This window comes from Tamandua tetradactyla, chromosome 6 (genome assembly GCF_023851605.1).
Source record: "Tamandua tetradactyla isolate mTamTet1 chromosome 6, mTamTet1.pri, whole genome shotgun sequence".
NCBI lineage: Eukaryota > Metazoa > Chordata > Mammalia > Pilosa > Myrmecophagidae > Tamandua > Tamandua tetradactyla.
The window spans coordinates 62,485,636-62,510,545 of NC_135332.1; the positions used below are offsets into that span (position 1 = coordinate 62,485,636).

The following is a 24,910-nucleotide window of genomic DNA, read 5'->3' on the forward strand; positions in this document are numbered from 1 at the left end:
GTCTTTCCCCAAGGCACACGGTAGAAGGAGGGCAGAATATTGTTAAAATAAGCTCTCTGAAGACTATAAAGTTCAAAATTAAACTTCACTGAGCATTTCAATGTGTATACAAGATAGTAAGCACCCATGAGAAATTTAAAATTTAGGCACGAAGAAAATAAACAAACATTAAACAAGTTACAATATAAGGCAGTAAAAAGAGAGTAGCACAAAAAGGGAAAGAAGGTGAACAGATGAGATGACTGAGTAGAGCGAGCTCTGGGACCGAGCATGGAACAAATTCCAGGTATGGGAAGTCAGGACCAGGTTGTCAGAAACTGTAAAACCAGGTAAAAGAAATTCAGAACCAGATGGTCTTTGGTGTTCTTTGTAAAGGAGGAATACAGAAATTCCTATTAAAAATAGTAACAGCATGAAACTTGGTGGCAGGGTGTAACCCAGGGAGAGTCAGACCAGTCTAGCTGAAAATAGAGCTTGTACCAGGGAATGTGCGAGATAAGAGCCTTGAGAGCCAAACTCTGCAACTGAGAGTCTGTCCTCTATAGATGATTGGGTATTTGAGGAGAGAAGAATATGAGGAAAGAAGTACTTTACAAAAAGTATAAATCTGCCAGCCATACGGATAACAAATTGAAAGAGCAGGAGGTAAGAAGCAGGAAGACATGTGGAGTCTGCTGTAACAATCCCTTCTCCAGTGCAAATAATAGGAGCTAGTTGAGAGAAAAAGCAACACAGAATTAGAGAAGGGATGAGTCACGGAGAAAGCTGGAGGGAGAATTAACAGTACTCAGAAACTCTGAACGCAGAAAAACCATTAAAGACGTAAGTCGATGATGACTCCGCGGTTTTTAAGCTTCAGAGAGTAGAAAAGTTATTGACAGACATGGAAAATAGTCTGATTTGTGGGAAAACATAATGAATCCCCATTTAACATACCGAGATGGTGGTTAAGGAAGGTGAGCCAAGGAAAATGCCTGCTGAGCATTTAGAAATATGAGAATGTTAAAGCCTTGAGAAAACTGTGAAAAACTGCAAAGCCTTGAGGGATAAGTTCATGTAGCCTTTAGGACATTGAATAATGCACTTATATTCTTCATCTGAGAGAGACATACAAAAATATTTGCATTGTTTCAAACACATGCTGCTGCTTAAGCCTCCATGCTTTCATATATGTGGATGGCTCTGCCTGCAATGTCCAACTTTCCCTGTTGATTACTGGGAAATTTTACTCATTCTCTAAAATGCCAATACATCTGTTTAAGAAAACAGGAATGAGTATATACATCATTTCATAGATTCAAAGGATCGAGAACCAGGAATGGGGGCAGGTGCTGATGCCAACACAACAGAGCAGAGCAACAAGTCTCCGATTGGGAACTGAGGAGTGACCTGGGAGCACACACATAGATGTATATGCACTGTGCCTCCAAGAAGCCATCACCCAAATGGAAAGAGAGGCTGGGAAGAATTCACCCACACCATCTTCAAACACTGCACATAAATAAAATCATATAATGTATCTGTATTAAAACAAAAACACAACATACGGATTAAGGAAAAGATCATCATCCAAAGAATTCAGAGAAAGAAAGTATCTATGTTAATAAGCTAAAAAAAAAAAAACTTCAGGAGATATATTTATATCTTCAACAGAATGTAGTGTGACAAGACCTCCACAAATTGGAACAGGAATGCTTACAGGAAAAATAGGTGACAAAGGTAAGGAAAGATTGCAGGGAATCATCGAGATAATAAAACTAAAATCCATGATGGAAAAAATAAAGAGCAGAATGGATACTTCAGGAAATCAAGTGATTGAGTGGCAGGTTTATTCTGGGAGAGCTTCCTTCTTAGAGAAAAATATCATTCACAATGGTATAATAAAAGAAAAACAAGGTACAAAGATAAAAATAACAATTATTATTAATTATTAGAGAACAGAAAAAGGAGGACAGAGTAAGCTCAACTAGAATATTAATCATTATTGTTTCTTTGTGGGGAAAAAAGGCCAACGGGCTATAAAAAAAGCAACACTCAAAATAAGCTTGAGGAAATTTTGTGTGAAAGGGTTCTAATACATTGAGTTAAAAAGAATTCATCAACCTAATAAACACAGAAGGAGTGATGCCATTAGACTCTTCTCATTCTGCAAATCTCACTGCAATAACGGACTGGGACAATGCTCATCACTGGCTGCTAAAATCATTAGGTGGTAGCAGATGAGGACACTTAGAAAAAATGGAGCAGGCTGACAAAACCTAAACTGACTCACTGTTCAATCTGAACACACAAAATTAAAAGGCACGCAGGCATTTATCAAGCCAAATACCAATACATAGGAAATAACAGGGCACAGAAAAATAAGGTAGACACTATAGGAATGAAATCAGCAAAATCCAGATGATGAGAAATTTTTCGGCACAACTGATCCATTTCTTCAAATAAAAGGAGGGAAATCCTATAGATTAGAAGAGACATAACAACCCACTACAATTTATTGACCTTGTTGGAACCCTGAATTGAGCAGAACTACTGCAATAAATATCTATGAGATGTAAGGAAAATCCGAACATTGCCTGCATATTTGATGATGCAGAATTATTATTTCTTTTTTAGGTAGATAATAGTTATAAATTCCAAAAACTGTTGCTGAGAAGAGGCTGAGCAGAATGTTCAGCAGCATAGGAGGCTAGGAGAACAAAAATTAGAGAGTTCCAGCCCATCCAGGAGGAGGGCGTGTGGTAAAGACCCTGGGCTTCCCGTTGGAACCCTGAGGGGTCCACTCTACAAACCACTGGGTAAGGGTGACCTACATTTTCTCTAGCTCCCCTGAGCCTGCCCAAAGCAAGACTCTACACTACAAGCCAAATGCCATCTGTGACGAATTATCTTCGCCATTTCTTATACACAACTGGGCACATCAGGCAATGAGTTGTAAGTACAATTCAAGATACTATCTGGATCCCCTGTGAGTCTATTTTTATTAACTTGTACTATTATCTTGAATAATAACATGTTCAAGCAGTTAAAAGACAAGATTGAGAATTCTGGCAGAGAATGAGAAAAAGAAAATCCAAATGAAAAATTTCAAACTGAAAACCACGTAATTGAAATTATGAATTCAATGGATGTATTTAACAGTCACTTAGAAACAGCTGAAGAATTAGTCACCTGACATTTTTAAAAAAGCAATTTTATTGAGATATATTCACACACAGTACAATCCATGTAAGATATACATGAGTGGCTCAGTGTCAATTCATAGTTGTGCATTCATCACCACAACAAATCAATTTCAGAATGCTTTCATTACTCAAAAGAAAAAATACAGAAGAAAACCCAAAACATCCCTCATCCCTTTTATGCCCCACCCCCAACCCCACTGCTAACCCCTAGTATTGGTGTGGTACATTTGTTAGAGTTACCTGACATTTTTATCAGAAACAAATATCTTAAAAAAATGGAAGACAAAATGCTGCAATGGTATCTTCATCATGCCAAAAGAAACTAACTGCCAGCTTTGGATTCTAAACCCAGCAAAGAAAAACAAAACCAAAAAGAAAAACTTCAGAAGTGAAGAAGATAGGGCAGGCCACGGTGGTACAGTGGCAGAGATCTTGCCTGCCATGCTGGAGACCCAAGTTCATTTCCTGATGCCTGCCCATGTGAAAAAAAAAATGTGAAGAAGATAGTATGCCAAGTTCTAACCAACAGAATTCCTGAAAACCCTAGGGAGTACCCTGGACTCTATCTAAGTCTCTATAAAAGTTTTACTTAGTAAGCTCATTTTCTCAGAAACTTAAGGCTTCCAGATTGATCTTTGTCAGATAAACCCTGAAACCCAGAGGTACCAGTCTCTCTAAGAACATTAACCAGTTTCATTTCTTTACTGCTTAAAGTCAACACCCCTTTCTAGCACGAAGAAGTTACAAATTGTCATTGACCAGATATCCTGAAAATTGAGATAAAAGATCAAGTGAGAAGGAGGAGGTATGGCTAATAAATTAGGATTTAACAAATATAGGTATTTCTTTTTAGTGTCTAGTGTTTTAGAATAGCCAGAAGGAAAAACCTGTAGTTGTTGACCTGTAATCCAGTAGCCCTGATCTTTGCAAAAGATATTACAAAAAAAAAAGTCAGTTGCCCATGTCTGTATGGATATATATTGGTACAATACTACACTGTTTTAGTTAACCTACCTCTATTTAAAGTCTTAAAATTGGGCCGTACAATACTAGTAGCAATAAGAGGGAGGGATAAGGATATGGAATGTTTGGGGTTTTCTTTTAGATTTGTTTTCCTGGTATGATACAAATGTTCTAAAAATGACCATGGTGATGAATGCACAACTATGTGATGATACTGTGAACCACTGATTGTATACTTTGGATGGACTGCATGGTGTATATTTATCAATAAAATTACATTAAAAAAAGGGAAGAAGAAATAAAGACACCGTAAGACAAATAAAAGAGATACCCTTTCTACAAGAATAATGGAAGCTAAGAGATGCAGAAATAAAGGAAAAAACAATAGAATGAGTAAATGAAAAAAATTAAATGAATATTGACTACTAAATAGTAATGAGTGTCTTTTGGGTTTAAACTATAGAGAGAAATAATACAAACAACAATAGCATATAAGTTTGGGGGCAAGAATAAATGGAATTTAAGTGTTCTAAGATCCTTTCATAATCCAGAAAGCAGTAAGAAGAATTCTAATAGAAATCAGCCTTTAAGAAGTCAAGGATGCACACTATAAAAGTAATTACTACATAACTGGCCCTGGCATCATGAGACATAAATTCCAAAGATGAGCCTGGCCCTGGCATCATGGATTAGTTGACCAAAAGAGGGTAAAGAAATAGAGTTTCAATTGCTGAGAGATTTCAAATCAAGTTGCAAGAGGTCATTCTGGAGGTTACTCTTTTTTTTTTTTTTTTTTTAATTAACGGGAAAAAAGAAATTAACCCAACATTTAGAAATCATACCATTCTACATATGCAATCAGTAATTCTTAACATCATCACATAGATGCATGATCATCGTTTCTTAGTACATTTGCATCGGTTTAGAAGAACTAGCAACACAACAGAAAAAGATATAGAATGTTAATATAGAGAAAAAAATAAAAGTAATAATAGTAAAAACAAAACACAACAAAACAAAAACCTATAGCTCAGATGCAGCTTCATTCAGTGTTTTAACATGATTACTTTACAATTAGGTATTATTGTGCTGTCCATTTTTGAGTTTTTGTATCTAGTCCTGTTGCACAGTCTGTATCCCTTCAGCTCCAATTACTCATTATCTTACCCTGTTTCTAACTCCTGCTGGACTCTGTTACCAATGACATATTCCAAGTTTATTCTCGAATGTCGATTCACATCATTGGGACCATACAGTATTTGTCTTTTAGTTTTTGGCTAGACTCACTTAGCATAATGTTCTCTAGGTCCATCCATGTTATTACATGCTTCATAAGTTTATCCTGTCTTAAAGCTGCATAATATTCCATCGTATGTATATACCACAGTTTGTTTAGCCACTCGTCTGTTGATGGACATTTTGGCTGTTTCCATCTCTTTGCAATTGTAAATAACGCTGCTATAAACATTGGTGTGCAAATGTCCGTTTGAGTTTTTGCCTGGAGGTTACTCTTAATGCAAGTTTTAACCAGATATTGCAAACTGCCACAATACGGCAAACCCCAACCAACAGTGTTCCTGGAAACCCTGAAAGACATCCTACACTCTATAAAATTCTGTTAAATTTGTTTTTCAGAGATTTGAAACCTCAGAAAATGTACTTGAAACAGTACAGTTCCAATAAGAGAGAAGCTATGAAACTCAGAGATACTGGACTCTCCAAGAATAACAAATGATTTCATTATTTCATTCTTCTGCCCCTTAATAACAAAGCCCCTTTTCAGCCTTGAAGCTATGAGACAGTCATCACCCAGATATCCCTCAAGATTGAGAGATAATTGTTAAGTGAGAGGCTAATTATCAAATGAGAGGAACTGCAACTAAGAAATTAGGATTTAAGGGATGATTTTGATTACTGAATCATTATATAGATATTCCTTTTGCTTTCTGATATACTGCAATAGACAAAGGGAAATTCCTAAAATCTCTAAATTGTAATCCAGCTGCCTTGATCTCTGATATTGGTAGTATAGCTCTTATCTTCTGGCCCTGTGATTATAAAAACCTTGTGATTAACCTTCATTTGTACCTACTTATGCAGTTTTTCAACTTTAGTATTATAATCGCTAAAGACTTCCTCTAATGTTTATAAATGAGGGGTCTTCAGTCAGCCCAGAACTAACCCACCCCAAATCTAAAGTTATCTTGATGATCGAGATTGGTTCTAACCAGAGTGGGCCCGTCTGACATGTGCAGTACCTTAGAATTGAACCTACAAGTCACCTATACCTCGCTACGCCATTTTCTTTCATACATTCTGTGACTAAGCATGTAACCAATCTGCGCATGCTCAATCACCAGATTACCTCTAATTACATCACCTAGGGCCACTGCACTCATCATCCTAAACCCTGCCTCTTTTCTCTAATAAAACTACCTGAATTACTGCAGTTCAGGGAGACAGGCTTGGACCGCTAGGCCATCTGCTCTCCTACTACACATGCTAGTCATAAACAGCTTCTCTCTTTGAAAAACAAAAAAGTAACCACTAAAAGAATACCTAAGAAAACAACAAAAATGTTTAACTGACAAGGTAATAGTTGTAAAAAAAGAATAATTTAAAAATTATCTAGGGCAGTTCAACAGTGGCTCAGTGGCAGAGTTCTTGCCTGCCATGCCGAAGATCTGGGTTTGATTCCCAAAGACTGTCCATGCAAAAAAAATCTAATCCCCAAAGAAGGTCAGAAGGAAAGAAAAAGTAATACAGAACAGACATGACAAACACAAAACAATGAGTCAGATGGAAGTTTTAAACTGACATAAATCGGTCACTACACTAAATGTATATAAATTAAATATTCCAATTAAAATACTAATATTTTCAGATAAACTAGTATAGGAGATAAGAAGAAAGACACAGAAAAGTTAAAAAGTATAAGCTGGAAACCAATGAACCATGCAAACACTAACCAAAAAAAAAAACTAACTTTAGTGAAATGTATAGCCTTTATAGCACATACTAAAAAATGAAGGCTGAAAAATCAATATCTAAATATTAATCTCAAGAAGTTAAAGAATGAACAACAAATTAAACCCATAGAAAGGAGAAGGCAACAAATGTCTGACAGCTAAATAGGTAGCTTGATAATAGATATAATACAGAGGACCAACAAGGTCAAATGTTTGTTCTTTATAAAGACTAATAAAATTGATAAATCTCTGGTAAGACATTTTTTTTTAAAGAATAGATTGTTAATGTCAGCTAGGAAAGAGAAAATCATTACGGATCCTACAGGATATAAGGTATTACAAACAACTTTATGCCAATCAATTTGAAAATTTACATGAAATATACAAATCCTTAAAAAAAACAAAACAAAAAACACACAATTACTAAAATAAGACCAGAAATTTAAAAATCAGAAAAGTTCTGTATCTATTAAAGAAAAACTTCCCCACAAAGAAAACTCTATTTTCATTTAAATAATCATATCAGTACTATTCAAATTCTTCCAGAGAACAAAGATGAAATAGTCCCTAACCCATTTTATAAAACCAGTGTAACTTTGATGGCAAAATATGACAAGGACATTACAAGAAAGGAAAATCACATGTCACTCTCACTAATAATTACAGATGCAAAAATAGCAGACAGAATCCAGGGATCCAGCAATAAATTAAAAAATGCTTGGTCTTAAAATTTATATTTCGACTAGAGCATTTCCTAAAACAGCTTATGTAGACAGCTTAGTTGAACATCATAAGTACATGGAACCTTGAGTAGGGCACGAGATTTTGTTGGTTTGTCCAGAGTGATGCCTCAATAAATCCCAGAGTGTTTTGAACAGTAAATAAAAAAGTATTTGCAAAATTCCCTTTGGGGAATGGTGAGAAAGGGTGAAAACTCAACTTCCCCAAGTGAATTCTTGATATTCTCACAAACAGTGGGGACGACCAAAGCAATAGTCTGAGCCCCCAATCTTGGGGTTCGTCATATGAAACTTAACCCCACAAAGGATAGGTCAAGCCTACTTAAAATTAGACCTAAGAGTCACCCCCAAGAGAACCTCTTTTGTTGCTCAGATGTGGCCTCTCTCTCCAGCCAATACAACAAGCAAACTCACTGCCCTCCCCCTCTCTACGTGGGACATGACTCCCAGGGGGTGTGGACCTTCCTGGCAACGTGGGACAAAAATCCTAGAATGAGCTGGGACTCAGTATCAAGGGATTGAGAAAACCTTCCCGACCAAAAGGGGAAAGAGCAAAATGAGACAAAATAAAGTGTCAATGGCTGAGAGATTCCAAACAGAGTTGAGAGGCTATCCTGGAGGTTATTCTTACACATTAAATAGATATCACCTTGTTAGTCAAGATGTAATGGAGAGGCTGGAAGGAAGTGCCTGAAAATGCAGAGCTGTGTTCCAGTAGCCATGTTTCCTGAAGATGATTATATAATGATATAGCTTTCACAATGTGACTGTGTGATTATGCAAACCTTGTGTCTGATGTTCCTTTTATCTACCTTATCAACAGATAAGTAAAACAAATGGAATAAAAATAAATAATAGGGGGAACAAATGTTAAATTTAGAGTGAAATGCTAGTGATCAATGAAAGGGAGGGATAAGGGGTATGGTACGTATGAATTTTTTTCTGTTGTCTTTTTATTTCTTTTTCTGAATTGATGCAAATGTTCTAAGAAATTATCATGATGATGAATATGCAACTATGTGATAACACTGTGAATTACTGATTATATATGTAGAACGGAGTGATCATTAAAAAAAATTTTTTTAATTAAAAAACCTTAAAAAAAAGCTTGGCCCTTACAAGGTTGGTTTAACACCAAAAAATCAATTTAATTCACCACGGTAACAAAATAACAACAACAACAACAACAAAATGTCTTATTACCATCTCATTAGATTCCAGAAAAACATTTGATAAATTATTAATTTATCAAAGATTTATCTGGTCAGGATAAAACAACAACTAATCCATTCAGGATAAAAAGTAGGATTGGAAGGAAACTTCCTGTAACCTGATAAAAGATATTTTAAAAATAATAATAATAATAAAAATCCTATAGCAAACATCATTCTTACTGATGAGATGCTGAAACTTCTCCCTCAGAGAACAGAATGATACAAGGATGCCTCGTCATCACCTCTATTAAACAAACATTGCACTAAGGGTCCTAGGTAGTGCAATAAAGCAAGTAAAAGAAGTGCGTGCATATTGGAAAGGAAAAAATAAAACTGCCATTATTTTCAGACAATATGAGTGTATTAATTTGAGAAGATGCTGGAAGGCAATATGCCAGAAATGGAACAGCTTTTAAAGAGGGAATTTAATAAGTTACAAGTTTACATTTCTAAGGCTATAAAAACGTCCAAACTAAGGCATCCAGAAAAAATACCCTAATTTAGGAAAGGCCAGTGGGTCTGGAATACCTGTCAGTTAGGAAAGCATGCGACTAGCATTTCTTGGGGTCCTTGGTTTCTGGGTTCAAACAGCTCCCCAGGGGTGTTTCCTTTCTTCATCTCCAAAGGTCTCTGGTTATGTGAGTTCTGTCACTTCTGCTCTCCAAGCATCTGCACTGGTGCTGCTACCTCTCCAAAATGTTTCCTCTCTTAAAGGACCCCAGTTAATGAATCAAGATCTATCTGAAATGGGTGGAGTCACATCTCCATCTAATTAAAAGGCCACACCCACAACTGGGCACTCTACATCTCCATGGAAATAATCTAATCAAAAGCTGCCACCCGACAATATTGAATTGGGATTAAAATAAAAGACTGCTCCCACAAGATTGGATGAGGATTAAAACATGGCTTTTCTGGGGTACATTACAGATTCAAACCGGCACAATGAGTATGTTTAGAAAATCTAAAAAGAATCTTCAGATAAGCTATTATAATCAAAAAGTGAATTACAGTCACTGAATTTAAAATCAATATATAAAACTTAATTGTAAAAAAATACAGCAATTGTATTTCTAGATAATAGTAACAATTAAAACAGCATTTACAACATCATCCAAAAAAAATAAAATCAAATACCCAAAAACAAACCTAACAAACCATGCATAAGACACTCGCACAGAAAATTATATATCATGGAGAAAAATCAAGAACTACATAAATGGACCTACCCATGATTCAGAAGATTCAATATTGTAAAGATTTCATTTCTCACCCAAATTGATCTGCAGAACCAATGAAATTTCATCACAATTTCAACAGGATAATGACAGTAACTAAATGTACAAATTTAAAAATGTTTTTGCATGAGGGAGAACAAAGGAATGTCAATACTGCAGGATGCTGAAAATAGATGGCAATTCATATTTTAAAACTTTAACTTACGTGTGGACTAAAGCAAAAAACGTTTACTTGGTACAAAATTTATATTTTGACTAGTGCATTTCCTAATAAAACTTATGTGGGAAGTTTAATTGAACACCATAAGTTCAATTAAATGGAACCTTGAGTAGGGCATGAGATATTGTAGGTCTGTCCAGAGCGATGCCCTGATAAATCCCAGAGCGATTTGAACAGTGCATAAAAAAGTATTTGCAAAGTCCCCTTGGGGGAATGGTGAGAAAGGGGAAAAAATTCAACTTCCCCATATGGAGAATTCCTGATATTCTCACAAGCAGTGAAGACAACCAAAGCAATAGACCAAGCCCTCAATCTTGTGGTTTGTTCATATGAAACTTATCCCCTCAAAGGATAGGCTAAGCCTACTTAAAACTAGGCCTAAGAGTTACCCACAGAGAACCTCTTTTGTTGCTCAGATGTGGCCTCCCTCTCTCAGTCAACATGACAAGCAAACTCACTGCCCTCCCTGTCTCTACATGGGACATGACTCCCAGGGGTGTAGACCTTCCTGGCAACGTGGGACAGAAATCCTAGAATGAGCTGGGGCTCAGCATCAAGGGACTGAGGAAACCTTCTCGACCAAAAGGGGAAAGAGAGAAATGAGACAAAATAAAGTGTCAATGGCTGAGAGATTCCAAACAGAGTCGAGAGGTTATCCTGGAAGTTATTCTTACACATTAAATAGATATCACCTTTTTAGTTAAGGTGTAATGGAGAGGCTGGAAGGAAGTGCCTGAAAATGCAGAGCTGTGTTCCAGTAGCCATGTTTCCTGAAGATGATTGTATAATGATACAGCTTTCACAATATGACTGTGTGATTGTGAAAACCTTGTGTCTGATGCTCCTTTTATGTATGGTATAGACAGATGAGTAAAACATATGGATTAAAAATAAATAATAAGGAGAACAAATGTTAAAAAAAAATGCAACAGGTTGTATGTGTGTTTGTATGTGTAGGTTAAATTGACAAACTGACTCAAAAAAAAAATCCTGAAATGCAAAAGGCTTAACAGTCAAAATAATCCTAAAGAATAACAAAGTGAGATTTACCACACTAGATATATAAGACATATTATTATAAACGTCTAATAATTAGGATAATGTGATACTAACCCAAAGATAGGCATGAAGACCACAGACCCATGAAACAGAATGGTGAGTCAAGAACTATTTATGAACACCTGATTTATGGCAACGGCAGCACCTCAAAGTAATGGGGAAAGTAAATGGCACTAAGTCAAAAAAATAATTTTTCCCTACCTCAAACCATGTACAAAATTCAATTTCAAATGGATGTGAGGTTGACCCTAAGAAATAGATCACCAAATCCCGTGTCCTCAGGCTTTAAACAGAGTCCGGCCACAGGGAGACAGGGAGACAGCAATAGGGATTGAGGTGGGAGGAGAGAAAGGTCAGAGTATGTATCCCCCAGACTCCCTTCCTGCCAGTTGTCATGAGTTGCCAGCAGCCTTCTAATGAAGGCCACAATTCCTATCAGTTGCCCTGGTCACACAGCTACTCTCTCCCAGTTGAGGTAACAGCTCTTTCCTACTGTTCCTTTAGTGATCAAGATCCACCACTAACCCTGGGGAAATGTACTATTCCTTCTTTGTTGAACTCTGCCCATATGTTTGTAAACAGTCCTTTTATTTATGCCCAGTTTGAAGGCCATCTGTTTCCTACCGGGACTCTGATTAAATCAGGCATTATCTAGGAAAATATATGAGGATATGCATATCCCATCACTTGAGAATTCCACGCCTAGTTATTCCCTTAACAGAAAGGCACCAGGTACATGGTGAAGGCCATTCATTGAAGCATTGTTCATAACAAAAATGAATGAACTTTTTGATTTCAGGTCACTTTAACCCTCATAGAAATTAATCAGGACCCAAAAGACCATTTTTGTTTTATACACACACACACACACACACAATTAAATGTATGTATATATTTATATACGTATATATACACATAAATGTATATATTTCATATACATGAAATTAAAACTGAGTTTCTAAAATGTATATTTAATCCATTTTAAATAATAAAATATACTACATATTACATACTATCACATTTTATGAAAAATATATTTTCCAAAATAAAAGTGAGAAGAACTATTCAGTATTTTAAAAAGCTTTTCCTTGAGTTAAAAGAAAACAGCTCAATTTTCCCATTTGATTCTATATTCAGTCTGCTATGATATGTTGTTTTGATTGAAGTACATGAAGAAAATCTGGACTTAAACAGATATTTAGTTGGAAAAGGAGATAATTGTAGATATTCTTCTTTGATACTATACCTAAATTTGACAGGTGGTATTATTTTAAAGATTAGATGTAATGTAGCATCTGAAATATAAGTTTAATACATATGCATTTTTCATATATCAAAATCTACTGTTTTATCATGCACATTGAAAGAATCTTTTGCCCATACCATGATTTTGTAATACCATGTATACATCACTGGGGAAATACTGGTTCACTGAATTATTCAAACCTTACAAATGATGACATTTTACTATATGGTACCAAAAATCACATTCATTAACATTACCATCTATCTCGTCAGAAAGGTTTTTAAGTATTGACAAGCTGTCTAGTTCATCATGGTGAATATGTTTTTCAAAATTTTAATTTTACTAGAATTTAATAAAACCCAAATTTTATTACTGGCAACAAATGTAGTCAGTTGTTTCCTTGAAAAGGCTTACTTTGTGCATTTTTGAGAAAATGTCTGTCAAATATCACAGGTTAAGCAACCACAGATAACCTATCAGTTATTCTATAAAATAAAAATAGCATTCTATTTTTTTTAATGGTTAGTTTTGCTTGCAACTCAAATAACCACTCATATGGCAATCATCAAACCATCATACTTTGGTATGGAGAGGTACTTTATGACTACTCAAGAGGTCAGATCTAATAAAATCAATACTTTTCCTACTTCATCAAGGACATTCTTGAATGGAAGGAAGATTTTTCTTTAGCTGCCAGTAAATGGCAGTAAAGAATAAAGTAATTGCTAGCATGACTTAGAGTCACTGCCTTTATTCATGATAAGGTGTCAGGAGTTTTATCTATCCCTGTTTTTATACCATCAGTATAAAAGCCAACAGTGAACAGGGCACCTAATGTCTTTGTATTATTGGTTTTGACTTCATAGACCCCTCCAAAAGGGTCTTAGAGAAACCTGGGCATCCACAGACCACATTTTGAGAACCAATGATCTAAACCAATACAAAACCACATACAAGAATCTTAAAAACACAATACTGTGCAAAAAAAAAAAAAAAACCACAAAAGGTAAGTACTATGTGGTTCATTTAACATAAAAATTTTAAAACAGGCAAAACTATATTTTCTAGGGCTGTGTCTTCAGTTAGTAAAACATACTGGGAGATTTTAAATATACTTTGCCTAGTAATTGATAGATCAAATAGACAATATTTAGTAAGGCTACTGAAGATTTAAACAACAAAATTAAAAAGCTTAATCTAATGGCCACATATAAAAGCCCACACCCAACAAGAACAGAATATAACCTTCTTTGTAAATACAACATATGCAACTTTCATAAAAACTGACAATATACTAGAAAACACAGTAGGTCTCAATAAAAACAAGGAATGATATTATACAGACTATATTCTTTGACTGCAGCACAATTAATTTAAAAATCAGTAACAAAATAACTTTTAAAAACCCACATTTGGACATTTCAAAAGTATACTTTTAACTGTTTCACCAGTTAAAGAGTAAATCATAAGAGAAGTTAGAAAATATTTAGAAATGAATAAAAACAGTACATATCAAAACTTGTGAAATGACCTAAAACAGCATTAGGAGACACATTTACAGTTTTAAATGGTTTTATTAGAAAAGAAAATGAAATCAACTACCTAAGAGGCTGGGGGTGGGGGAAAAACAATTCCAAAGAACATACAAGAAAAGACAGCATAACTAAACCTATAAGAAACATAATTTGTTTAACAAGCCTGTTATATCTTTAGAAAAAATGTCCAAAAGAGTCCACAAAGGCCCTACCCAAGTTATTATATTGTTTAAATCACACACTTCAATTGGTCAGTTTCAACTGGGCAATGTCAAAGCCTAATACAACATTTGTCACAATGCCAGCAATTGTGGCCACCCCTATGTCCCATTCTCTTAACAGGATTTCTTTCAATTTAGTCAAGTGCTTTTCCACTTGAATCTTAGGTAGAACTTTCTTTGGCTCATTAATAGAAGATGAGATCCTCCCACTCCCCCACTTCTGTGTGACCTTAATACTTTGAAAAAAACCTAAGATACTCTTTATATAAAGGCCTTGCTTTGAAAAGAGATGGAGAAATTCTCTGGTTGATTTGAGCCAAGTTGAAAAAAAAATCAAACTCAGTAAGATTCTTGAAAAGCCTATCATGAGAAATGGTTACAAATAAAATAAACTGTCCTTTTTTTCCACTCTTCTTTTATCCACAATCTCCTCCTCTCTTCTATTTATCGCCCTTCTCCCTCCCATGTACAGCTATCTAAAATGTCCAATGCCGAGAATCAAGTGAAGACTGGCAGAAAAACAGCCTGGCTCCCTTCTGCACTCTGGCTCTACACCACTTCTGGTCCTGATAGTACATTTTCCAGCCCTTCACTACTCACTGCACCAGGCAGCACCCAAAACTGAGTCACCTCTCCAACCTAGATGTCAACATTATAATCTGAGTAGTCTCTTAATTTTCCAGTCTTCTCGCTCCCTCACTTGTAGTAACCCCATTCTCCAGTATCATTCAACCCCCCAGTTCTTGATCCATCAGTTCCATCTGCCCAGACTCCAGAGACAACCACTGCCCTACTCTTACGTCAGCCTCTTCAACTTTCTGACGATGGAAGGAAGGAAGGGAGGAGAAAGACGTTCATGTGTCTATTACGTGCCAGGCACTGTGCTGGTGTAAGCGAGAACTAACTGCTGGTGCCAACTAACCTCTTCATATAGAGAAGAATACTGAAATGTAACCCAGCTGCCTCCCCTTGTTACTGTGAAGGAACAGATCACCTTGTGACCTTGTACCCACCCCTCATCCTGTGGTTAACATAGTGGTCTTAGGATCCTGCTAACAATTCCTCATGTCTAATAATGCAGAAACCTAAGTCACTCCACCCCAGTTCTGGTTTTTCTTCTCCAAGATAAAGCCCAGTTTCAGTCAGAATCGGCCCTGTAGACACGGGCAGTTACACAGCCATAATCTATAGTAACTGCACATCATTATATACTAAAAACCATGCCCATCATCATGTCAAGGCCGCCATTTTCGTACATGTGCCCTATGACTGGGCAGGAACTGTCTTACAGATGCAACTCAAATCCCACCGCAGATCCTGTCACCTCAGACCACTGCATTCATTATCATAACTGCGCCTTTACCAGAATAATATAGGGCCCTCAAAGTCTCTTCAGCTCAGGGAAACAGATTTGAGCCTTGCCTTTTTTGCCTCCTGTTTCCTTACACAGTGATCTACAACAAAGCTCTTTCTCTCTTTGAACCCCTGGTGTCACAGATTGATTTTTATGCCCATCAGGCAGCAAACTCGATCAGCAACATTAGCACTGGAGATCCAGCGGTGAACAAGTATCCTCCCCTGCCTTCACACATCTTAATACCACTCTGGGGAAATCCCATGAGCTGGCCAGATCACATAGTCAGGCAAAGATGTGGTAGCATGATACATTTTATCATCAGTGTCAGCTGGATTCTCAGTGCTTCTCTCCAATCTATTTCTTGTCCTTGGCTTTCCATCTTTTTCAAATCTTTTCCATTCTCCTCAAGCTACCTTCCAACCTGGGGCTTCTTACTCTCTTACTTTGCACCCTACTTGACAGAGAAGGAAAGATAAATAAATAGAGGGAAAGACCATCATGTTGGAAACTACTCTGGCAAAGGTTCACGTCTCAGATCTTCCCATGGCTAGCTCCCTCCCATCAGTCAGATTCCAGTTCAAATGCTATCTCAGAAAAGGTTCTGATCCCCTGGGGGAACCCATTCTCCTGCTGACTCTAACTGACAGCCCCGGTTTCATTTTCTTATAGGCATATCACTTTCTGAAGTTCTCTAAATTGTGGTTACTCACGTGTATAACAAAGGAAGGGACTTTGCCTATCTTCTTCAGCACAGTAGATGCTCAGTAAATATTCATTAAATAGAAGAATTTCTATGAGAAAGCCAGTTCTGATTTACTGTTACTAGCTTTAGTAGACACATCCCTTTTCCAAATACAGACTACTATTCTGTCAATTTTTCTATTTCCCATCATCCTAAATCTGTGAACCACCTATACCACCCTCTTTAAATCATTGCTACCTATCATCCCCTCATACTTATTTGGCATTCTAGACTTTTTCAGTGTCTGGCTAGCATTTCTCCTTTCTACTTCACTCCACATTTTCAGCAACTTCTACACAGTCAGTGACACAGTCAGTGCCTGCAACACACATGCCAGCTGCTAACCACAGAGCAACCCCCAAGCCTCAATCTTGCTCCAAAGTATTTCCTCTTAGAGGACACACTTAGGGGACACTGAGGTTTCCGTCGCCCCCCATTTCCCGGTACCCAATGAACCTGCTCTTCCTCTTCAATGAGACCTGGCAACTTGCAGTCCCACCATTCTACACTACAGCCCCTCCACATCTACACAAATAAACTTGACCTTCTACCAACCTGCCATCTCTATCCTCCTTTTAATGTTATTCTTATTACCAGATTAAACTCCCTGCTTTCTTTCATTATGACCCAGAGCACTGCTACAAAAGTCTTCAAATGCCATTTTATTATATCTTACCACTGACTAGAAAGTTTTAAATTATGTACTAAGATTTAAAGCAAAACAAGACTTGGATAAGCAAGAGACAATCTTTCTATCTTTAATAGGAACAGTAATGCTAAACAGAGAATGGGCATATTCCTTGTTCTTGTTTGTTTGTGACAATGTATATACTCTTCAGTCACCACTTCACATGATTAAGAAGGAATACTTACGTAGATCAGTCCTGAATAGTATCGATCTTTCAGATTATGTAAAACAGAAGCTTCGTTCAAGCACGTCAATTCTGCCATATCCTCCACCTTGGAAAACTTGGGTGGGTTCATCTTCTGAATATCATCTTTGTTGACCATTGCTTTCTTTCCATTCTCTGCCAATTCCACCATAACCTCGTCACCCCGCTCTTCTTTGATACTAGCTGCCTCAAAACCATGGCGCTCTGATGGAATCCACACCAGCTTCTTAGCCGTCCAATCAGCTTGAGTGGCAGGGTTGTAGATGACAGCCCTATCCACAAACAGATACCTCTCGGGGTCTTCAAGTCCAGTTCTCTGTGCCATTGTAAACAGAAGGACCCAAGAGCAATCACCTCTGAGAGAAGAGGAGAAAAAGTTAGAGTCTCAAAAACAGGGAATGACCCACAAACTTTCGTTTTCTAAGAAACTCGAAACCAAACCTTTGGTAAACACAAGAATATAAATGCTGAGTTAAAGACCCAGGGCGACCCTCCTCAAAGCCACACTAACTGAGCTTCCAAGGTAAATTTTGAAGGTGGCCACAAATTATGACTTTGGTTGTATGAGGACCACTCAAGATTTGCCCTCAGTTACTGAGAGTTCAAAAACCAGCAGGAGAAAAAACCAAAGGCCAGTTTGACATTTTCCCCCCTTCGTCTTCTCTTTTACCCTCACCACAAATTAAACAGGGAGTTAAGAAGGGAAAGGAGAGAGAAAAACAACAGCAACAACGAAGATTCATAATAAAAGGCCCATGGAGTAGTACTGAAATTAGTGTGACCACAAGGATACAGCTATAAAAACTTGTGGGAGAGTTAAGTAAGAGGTCCAAAATGTGCCTCCCAATCTACCTCACTCTACCTCTAGACAACAAGTTCTTCCTTAGAAATTCCTCTGGTCACTTTCCTGGAGCATCCTTGGCCCCTATGTGGTTTTGATGTGATCAAATGGGGTCACAGAGGACAAGTGCAATTTGGCTTCATCAAGGCAGCCTTCCAAGTATGTAATGGGAACTATTCAGGTCCCCACTCCCATTTCTGCAGCTGCTCCTACCGCACCCCCCCCCCATGGTTTCCTCTTCAGCCTAAACATTCCATCATTCATCAAGACTCATTTCACTGCCCTGATATCTCACCTCTAAACAGACTCCAGAGTGCTTATGTACCTTCATTGTGACCCAGAAGAGACCATTCTGACCAATGCTGAAGGAAACAGGCTACGCTGAGGGAAGTTCTATTTCTGTAACTTCTACTATTAATGTATCTCAAGTCCTAATTAGCTGGGTTAGTGTTCATTTACTCTTGGCTCCTAATGAATGATCAGCCAAAGCTCTGTCCATATTGCTGTTAAGTTTCCTCTCCTCCTCTACTTGTGCAATCATCTTTTGGATCAAATGACAGGATTTTACATTCATTGCTCACCTTTCTGATCTGAGTCATTCTTCCAGCCTGACAGTATCTTTTTGGAATCTGATACCATCATTAAATATTTTTGCTATTAGTCCAAAATCCAGATTATTACAAACTTCATAAGCAAGCTTCTATGACTTCACCCAAATCAGTGCAGAAGCCAAACAAGTACCTATTCTAGCTCCACTAAATCTCCCCAAACCCTGCCAATCTCACCACCCCCAAAATGCTAGTTCCTTGTAAGCAAGAGGACAGAAGGCTGCAAGGGAAATCATAAAGTAATCCGAAGTTGTTAAGACACTTCTTAATCTGAAGTTCACACATGAATTTCAAACACCACGAAATCCCTGAAATGGTATAAAAATATTGTATACAGAATGTATGCATATGTCTGGTTTTCTAAGAACACACATAACTTTCTTCAGAATCTCAAAAGGATATGCTGCCTGAAAGGTTAATCACCAACAGGTAAGTAGAGATACTAACCCTTTAGCCCCTAATAATAATTTACTAGAATCAAATAGATAGTAGTCTTCAGAAACTATTACAATGTAACACATTCCAAACATCAGTGCCCTGGAAAGGTGGTTCTCAAACTTTAGGAGCTTTAGAATCACACGGAAGACTCATAAAAACACAGAGAACTGGGCCCCATCTCCATCGTTCCTGATACAGTGGTCTGGGGTGGAACCCTGGAATCTGCATTTCTAATAAGGTCCCAGGTGATGCTGAGGCTGCCACTCTGGTTCCCATGGTGAGCCACTGTGACTAGTTTTTCATATTCCTGAAGTACCCTGGGGTAAGAAAAACAGGTAGACAAGAAATATTCTGGACTAATTCATATCTGATTTATAGAATATGCAAAAACCACAAATTAAAACACTGGACAAAACAAAAATCACAAAACAAAATGAAACAAAGAAATCACAAAAGATGAAACAGTGAAGCATACGCTAACACATTTTATTACTAAACTTGTGTTTCACTTTATAGGGATCCACTTAGGAGAAAGCAACACAGAAAATATTTCATGGGCACACACGTACATTCTAAAGAATGGTTTCAAAAGCCCTTTTCCTCCAGGGACGGTCTCTTATACACTGCACTCTGCTAAGAAGGCAGGCATGGCTCTAATCCTAGATTCTAGACAAATTTGGACACGAATCATAGGACACTCACCCAGCCTTAAAGAAGGACAGAGTCTATTAGAATGCCCAACTATAATCAAATATGATAATAAGTCATTATTATACATTTTCCTCTGAATAGAGGAAGAGTTAAACTATTTGCAAGCCTTTTTTAATATCCCCTACAGCACCTAGGAAAGCTAGAAGGCACACACACATTTCTTTAATTTTACACGGGTGTGTAATTGATATGCTTAAATTTAATGGGCAACTATAAATTAGAATAAATTTAACAGGTCACTTCCAAAGCAGGTCTTCTTTTTTAAAAGTAAGTTATCTATTTAAAAATTATTTATCAAACTGGTACATTTTAAATTTAACTGTACTTTTTTCTAGCTTCTTCATAACTGTTAAATTAAATGTTGGTAAAAACGCCTGAAATGTAACATTAAGGAAAAGCCAGATCACCAAACTATAATTTCAAAATGTTCCCCGTTTCGTGAGGAAAAATATTATATGCATGCAGTAAAAAGAACCCCACTGAACAGATATTCAAGATATTAACAACCGTCTTCATCGGGTAGAGAGTTACAAATTAGCTTTTCGTTTTACTTTTCTAGATTTTCTACAACCAACTAAACACCATGAGGATAGTTTCCTGTGGCTTGCAGTACCTCAAGCACTTAACCTTGGACCCCTGGCATGTAGTAGGAGATCCCTGCTCTCACCGTGAGCTTCAACTTCTCCACAACCCAAAACCTGTCATTCCTCCAAATCCTGACCCAAATGCCGCCCTCTCAGGAGTTCTTTTCAGGTCAATCTGGCAATTTAATCCGTATCCCTCTCCTAACAATTTGTGCTGCTCTTCCGGCATTCTTCTTGCTCTACCTCGCATTAGGGCAGAAGGCTTAGCAGACAGTAGGTGCTCAAATTGTTGCAAAACTGATAAAGCTAATCTTAACTCTTCAACCTTGATTACCAAATACGTCGTGATTTTTTTCATTCTAGTTGTACACTGGGTGCACAATCTTGATAATCCTTGTAAATAACAAGTGTGCCACTCCAAAGCAGCATAGGGATGCAAGGATAATAGTGCAATTCTAAAAACAGCCAATACCGTGGTTATCCATTGCAGATCTGGGCCAGGCACTATTCTAAGCCGTTCACATGGATCAACTCTTAGTCCTCACCACAGCCCTATGAGATAAGTACTATTAATAGCTCCATTTTACAGATGAGGAATCTGAGGGCCAGAGAAAGCCAGCAACTGGCCCAAGGACACACAGCTAACAAGCAGCAGAACTGGGACTGAACCCAGACAATCTGGCTCCAGGGTGCAGGCGAGGATGATGGCTGTGAGAGGAAGGAAATTTTGAAGGGCAGATAGAGTGCACGATATACTGCCTCTCTACTAAAGAGAAACTCTGTCAATTATGGCTTTAGCCAATGATCATCACCAAGTTCGAACATACTAGAAAAATGTGGCAAAGGCTCCAAATCTTACAGGAAAAAAAATGCCTATTCTTAGGATAAAAAAATAAACAGGAACCTCTTTTCAGCAGACATAAAAGTAAACTGAAGGTTCTTGGTGTCACTTGAAATAGCCACCTATTTCCAATGAACTCAATTATCTGTGTATGCATTCCCTCCCTACACAGCCAAAACCCCCATCATTCTTAGTTTTAGATACACACACCCCTGGGGTGTCATCCATTACTGCCCACCCTGCCTGGGCAGTTTTTAACTCCAAAATGAAATGCCACACAGCAAACTTCTTTAAGTATGAATACAGAAAAACATTTCCATTTTATAAACATCTTACATGTAAAAAGCAAAAAGGATGGTTATCCATGACATAGCATCCCTTCAAGACAAATCTCTAAAATATAACTGTCCCAATTTGTGTAACACTACAGTGGAAGCCATTCAAATTACCAGGATGTGTAAGCCTGTTAATTTAACAAATTCTGCTTAACCAAACGATCACAAACACAAAGAAAAAAGCACAAGGAAACTATCACTATTAATGGTCCAGACTATCTTTCAATTAATATCTTTACACTGTGTTAAATATCTTCACAACTTGGACTTAACCCCAGGAATTTTAATTCTTTGTATGTGAGGGGAAAGAATATACAGGGCTGAAGCGGATCGTCTTTCACCATACAACCTGCCCTTCAAAATTTCCTCCATCTCACCTTTTATCTACTTGCCTTCATTGTAATGATGTCCCTAAGGAGCCCAAATAAAAAGCCAAGCTCTCACAGGTCACATCCCTTTGCTGCAAAAGCTTGTGCTATATCGCTTCACTGCACCATATGCTTTCTCCAGATAAGGACCAGGAAGAACTGAATTTAAGGTGCAGAAGTAAGGAGATGCATAAAATGGCCACTTTTCCAGAATCTGTGACACACAAGGCATACTTAAACATCACAAGCATGGGACTAAAGGAATAATTAATAAGGGCAGGCTGATGAAAGAGATAAAACGATAAATAGCTTAAAGTTTTCCAGAGTGAGATAACTATCCAGAATAATTAAGCCTGACTCAAAGAATCCTTAGTTTCAATGTTTAAAAAAAAAAAAAAAAAAATCTCGGCAAAGCCCAAGTATTATATTTAGTATTATATTATTCGGCGAAAACAGCAGTCTTTGTCTCATTTGCAGTCTGGATCTACCCGCCTGCTTTCCCCTACCCCACCCCAGACCACCCCACCCCCTTCCAGGAACCGCAGTGATATTGAGGGGAGCTGCAAAGGCCCTAGGAAAGAGATAACGGTCATAGGCAGAGGCCACGTTCCCCAAACATCTCCAGACCCGCCGAATCGCTAACCTAAGGCCCTAGATCCCAGGAAGGCCCGGCTGGGGGCCTCCCGGGTCCTTGGGCCGCATCCGCCCACCGCAGGCCCACAAAGCCCAGGCAAACGCCAAGACTCCGCGGCTTCAACTTCCCTCCGACCCAATTTCCAGTCCCATTTTATGGTATCAGGGTGTGACCCCGACTGCGGAAGGCAAGCAAGAGACTCTGCGGCGCGTCCTTCCCCGATCACTTACACAATAAAGGGATCCCGAGGCGAGCGCTGACCCTCCCCCCGGCCGCCCTGCTGCAGCGCGCCCCCGCCACATTTCCCGCCTCGTCCCCCTTCACCGCCCCGGCCTCGCCGGGCGGCCCGGGGCTTCCACCCTCGGCCCAGGCGGTCTCTGGAGCGCGTTCTTGGACGTCCCCTGCTCCAGTCCTCCTTCCTCGGCACCAGCGGAGTCCGAATGTCCCCACGCTCGCGGCCGGCTCCTCAGCCCCTCGCCCGCCGCGCGCTTGCTTCCCGGGCCCGCAGGGGGTCCGTCCTCCCGCCCCTCCACCCCACAGGACCCGGGCGCGCCGCCCGCCTTTCGAGCCCCTGGCGAACCCTTCTACCGCGCCCGGGGCACCCGACCCGGCCTAACCCCCACCCTCCCAGTCACCCACCCCGGGGCCCTTCCTGTCTAGCTCCCCTAGCCCCCAACACCGCCCCAACCGGGATATCGCTTGAGAGCCTTGACCCGGGTCCCTCTCCCCTCCTGGGGGGAAGACACTGACCCGCGGGACCTCCCAGGACACCAACCCCCCGCTCCCACGCCTCTAGGGGCCCCCCACAGGGAGCACCAGCACCCCAAAGCCCCACCCCCAGATCTCCATCCCCAGCTCCCCAGGGGTCGCCCTCCCACGGACCCAGGCCCAGATCCCTGCAAAGGTCTCACTCTCAAAGACTTTATTCCCCGCCCCTCCAGGGGTCTCTCCACCCACAGAGGTGCCTTTACCCCCGAGGTCCCTCCGCGCAGGAACCAACGGCGACCAGCAGCATACACCTTCCCGAGAGCCCCCTCTACCTCCCCCAGCTCTCGCTTCATTCCTGCCCTCCAGAGTCACCCCGGATTCCGGGCCCGGGGTCGCCCGCTCCTCCTCCCAAGCCGTCCCCCGATCCCCCGGCCGCCGCGCTCGAACCCGGGCAGCCGCACCTCTCACCTTCAGCCGAAGATGGTGGCGCCGGCGGACGTCCCCAGCCGCGACCACAGATCCAGCGCCTCAGTCCCAAACCCACCGCTGCCTCCGCCGGGCTCCTTTAGCACTGCTGCTCCGGGCTGCCCCACCCACTCCCACCCTCATTGGGCCAGCTCCACGCCCATCACCGCCGCCCCCAGACCCACTGGTCGGTTTGTGCGCCCATCTCCAAGGGAAGACGTTAGCAACCCGAACGAAGCTACCTTCCCAAGGTCTGGCTCCCTCCACCCACCTGAAATGATGCTCATTGGCTCCCACTCCTAGCCCTGGCAACTGGGGCCCAAATCTTATAGGCTACCCCTCCCGTCCATCACAGATTCCAGGAGGTGCGGCCGGGGGAGTCGCGGGCGATTGGCCGGCTCGCGCGGAGATGGACAGCTGAGGCTGGAGGGGGTGCCCGGCGACCGCGCGAGGCAGCGGGTGCGGACTGTGCAAGGGCCAGTGCGCTGCCGGGTCGCCAGCTCTGCGCCCAGCGGTTCTGGTGTGCTGCGGCAGGAGCCTTCCTGCGCCCCGAGGCCCGAATGGACGCACGTCGCCCTGGCGTCAGGACTCCCGCTACAGCCCACTGGAGCGCCTCTCCGCCCCCTGCGTTTGCCGCAGCCGCTCGGGCTCCCACAACCAAGCCTCGGGCTCCCGGCGCTCCCCGCAGGGGCGGGGCCGGAGCGCGGTCCAGAGGCCTTACGTCACCCCTGGGGCTGCGGGGGATGGGGGCCGAGGCTCTGTGGCTCACCTGCAGTCGGGGAGGGAAGGCAAGGT

At 40.0% G+C, this 24,910-nt stretch overlaps 1 protein-coding gene across 4 annotated transcripts in view; it reads right to left on the reverse strand.

The window, feature by feature from the left end:
• The window catches only part of MYH10 (myosin heavy chain 10), a 176,560-nt gene extending 152,062 nt beyond the window's left edge, over window positions 1-24,498 (reverse strand). For 2 of the 4 annotated variants that reach the window (XM_077165942.1, XM_077165945.1), the window contains exons 1-2: window positions 24,119-24,371; window positions 17,563-17,938 (exon numbers count right to left, since the gene is read on the reverse strand). In XM_077165942.1, coding sequence (XP_077022057.1) covers window positions 17,563-17,907 — 345 coding nt within the window. In that variant the 5' untranslated portion in view covers window positions 17,908-17,938; window positions 24,119-24,371. The other 2 variants (XM_077165944.1, XM_077165943.1) reach the window with 2 other exon arrangements.
• Window positions 24,499-24,910: the final 412 nt, after the last annotated feature.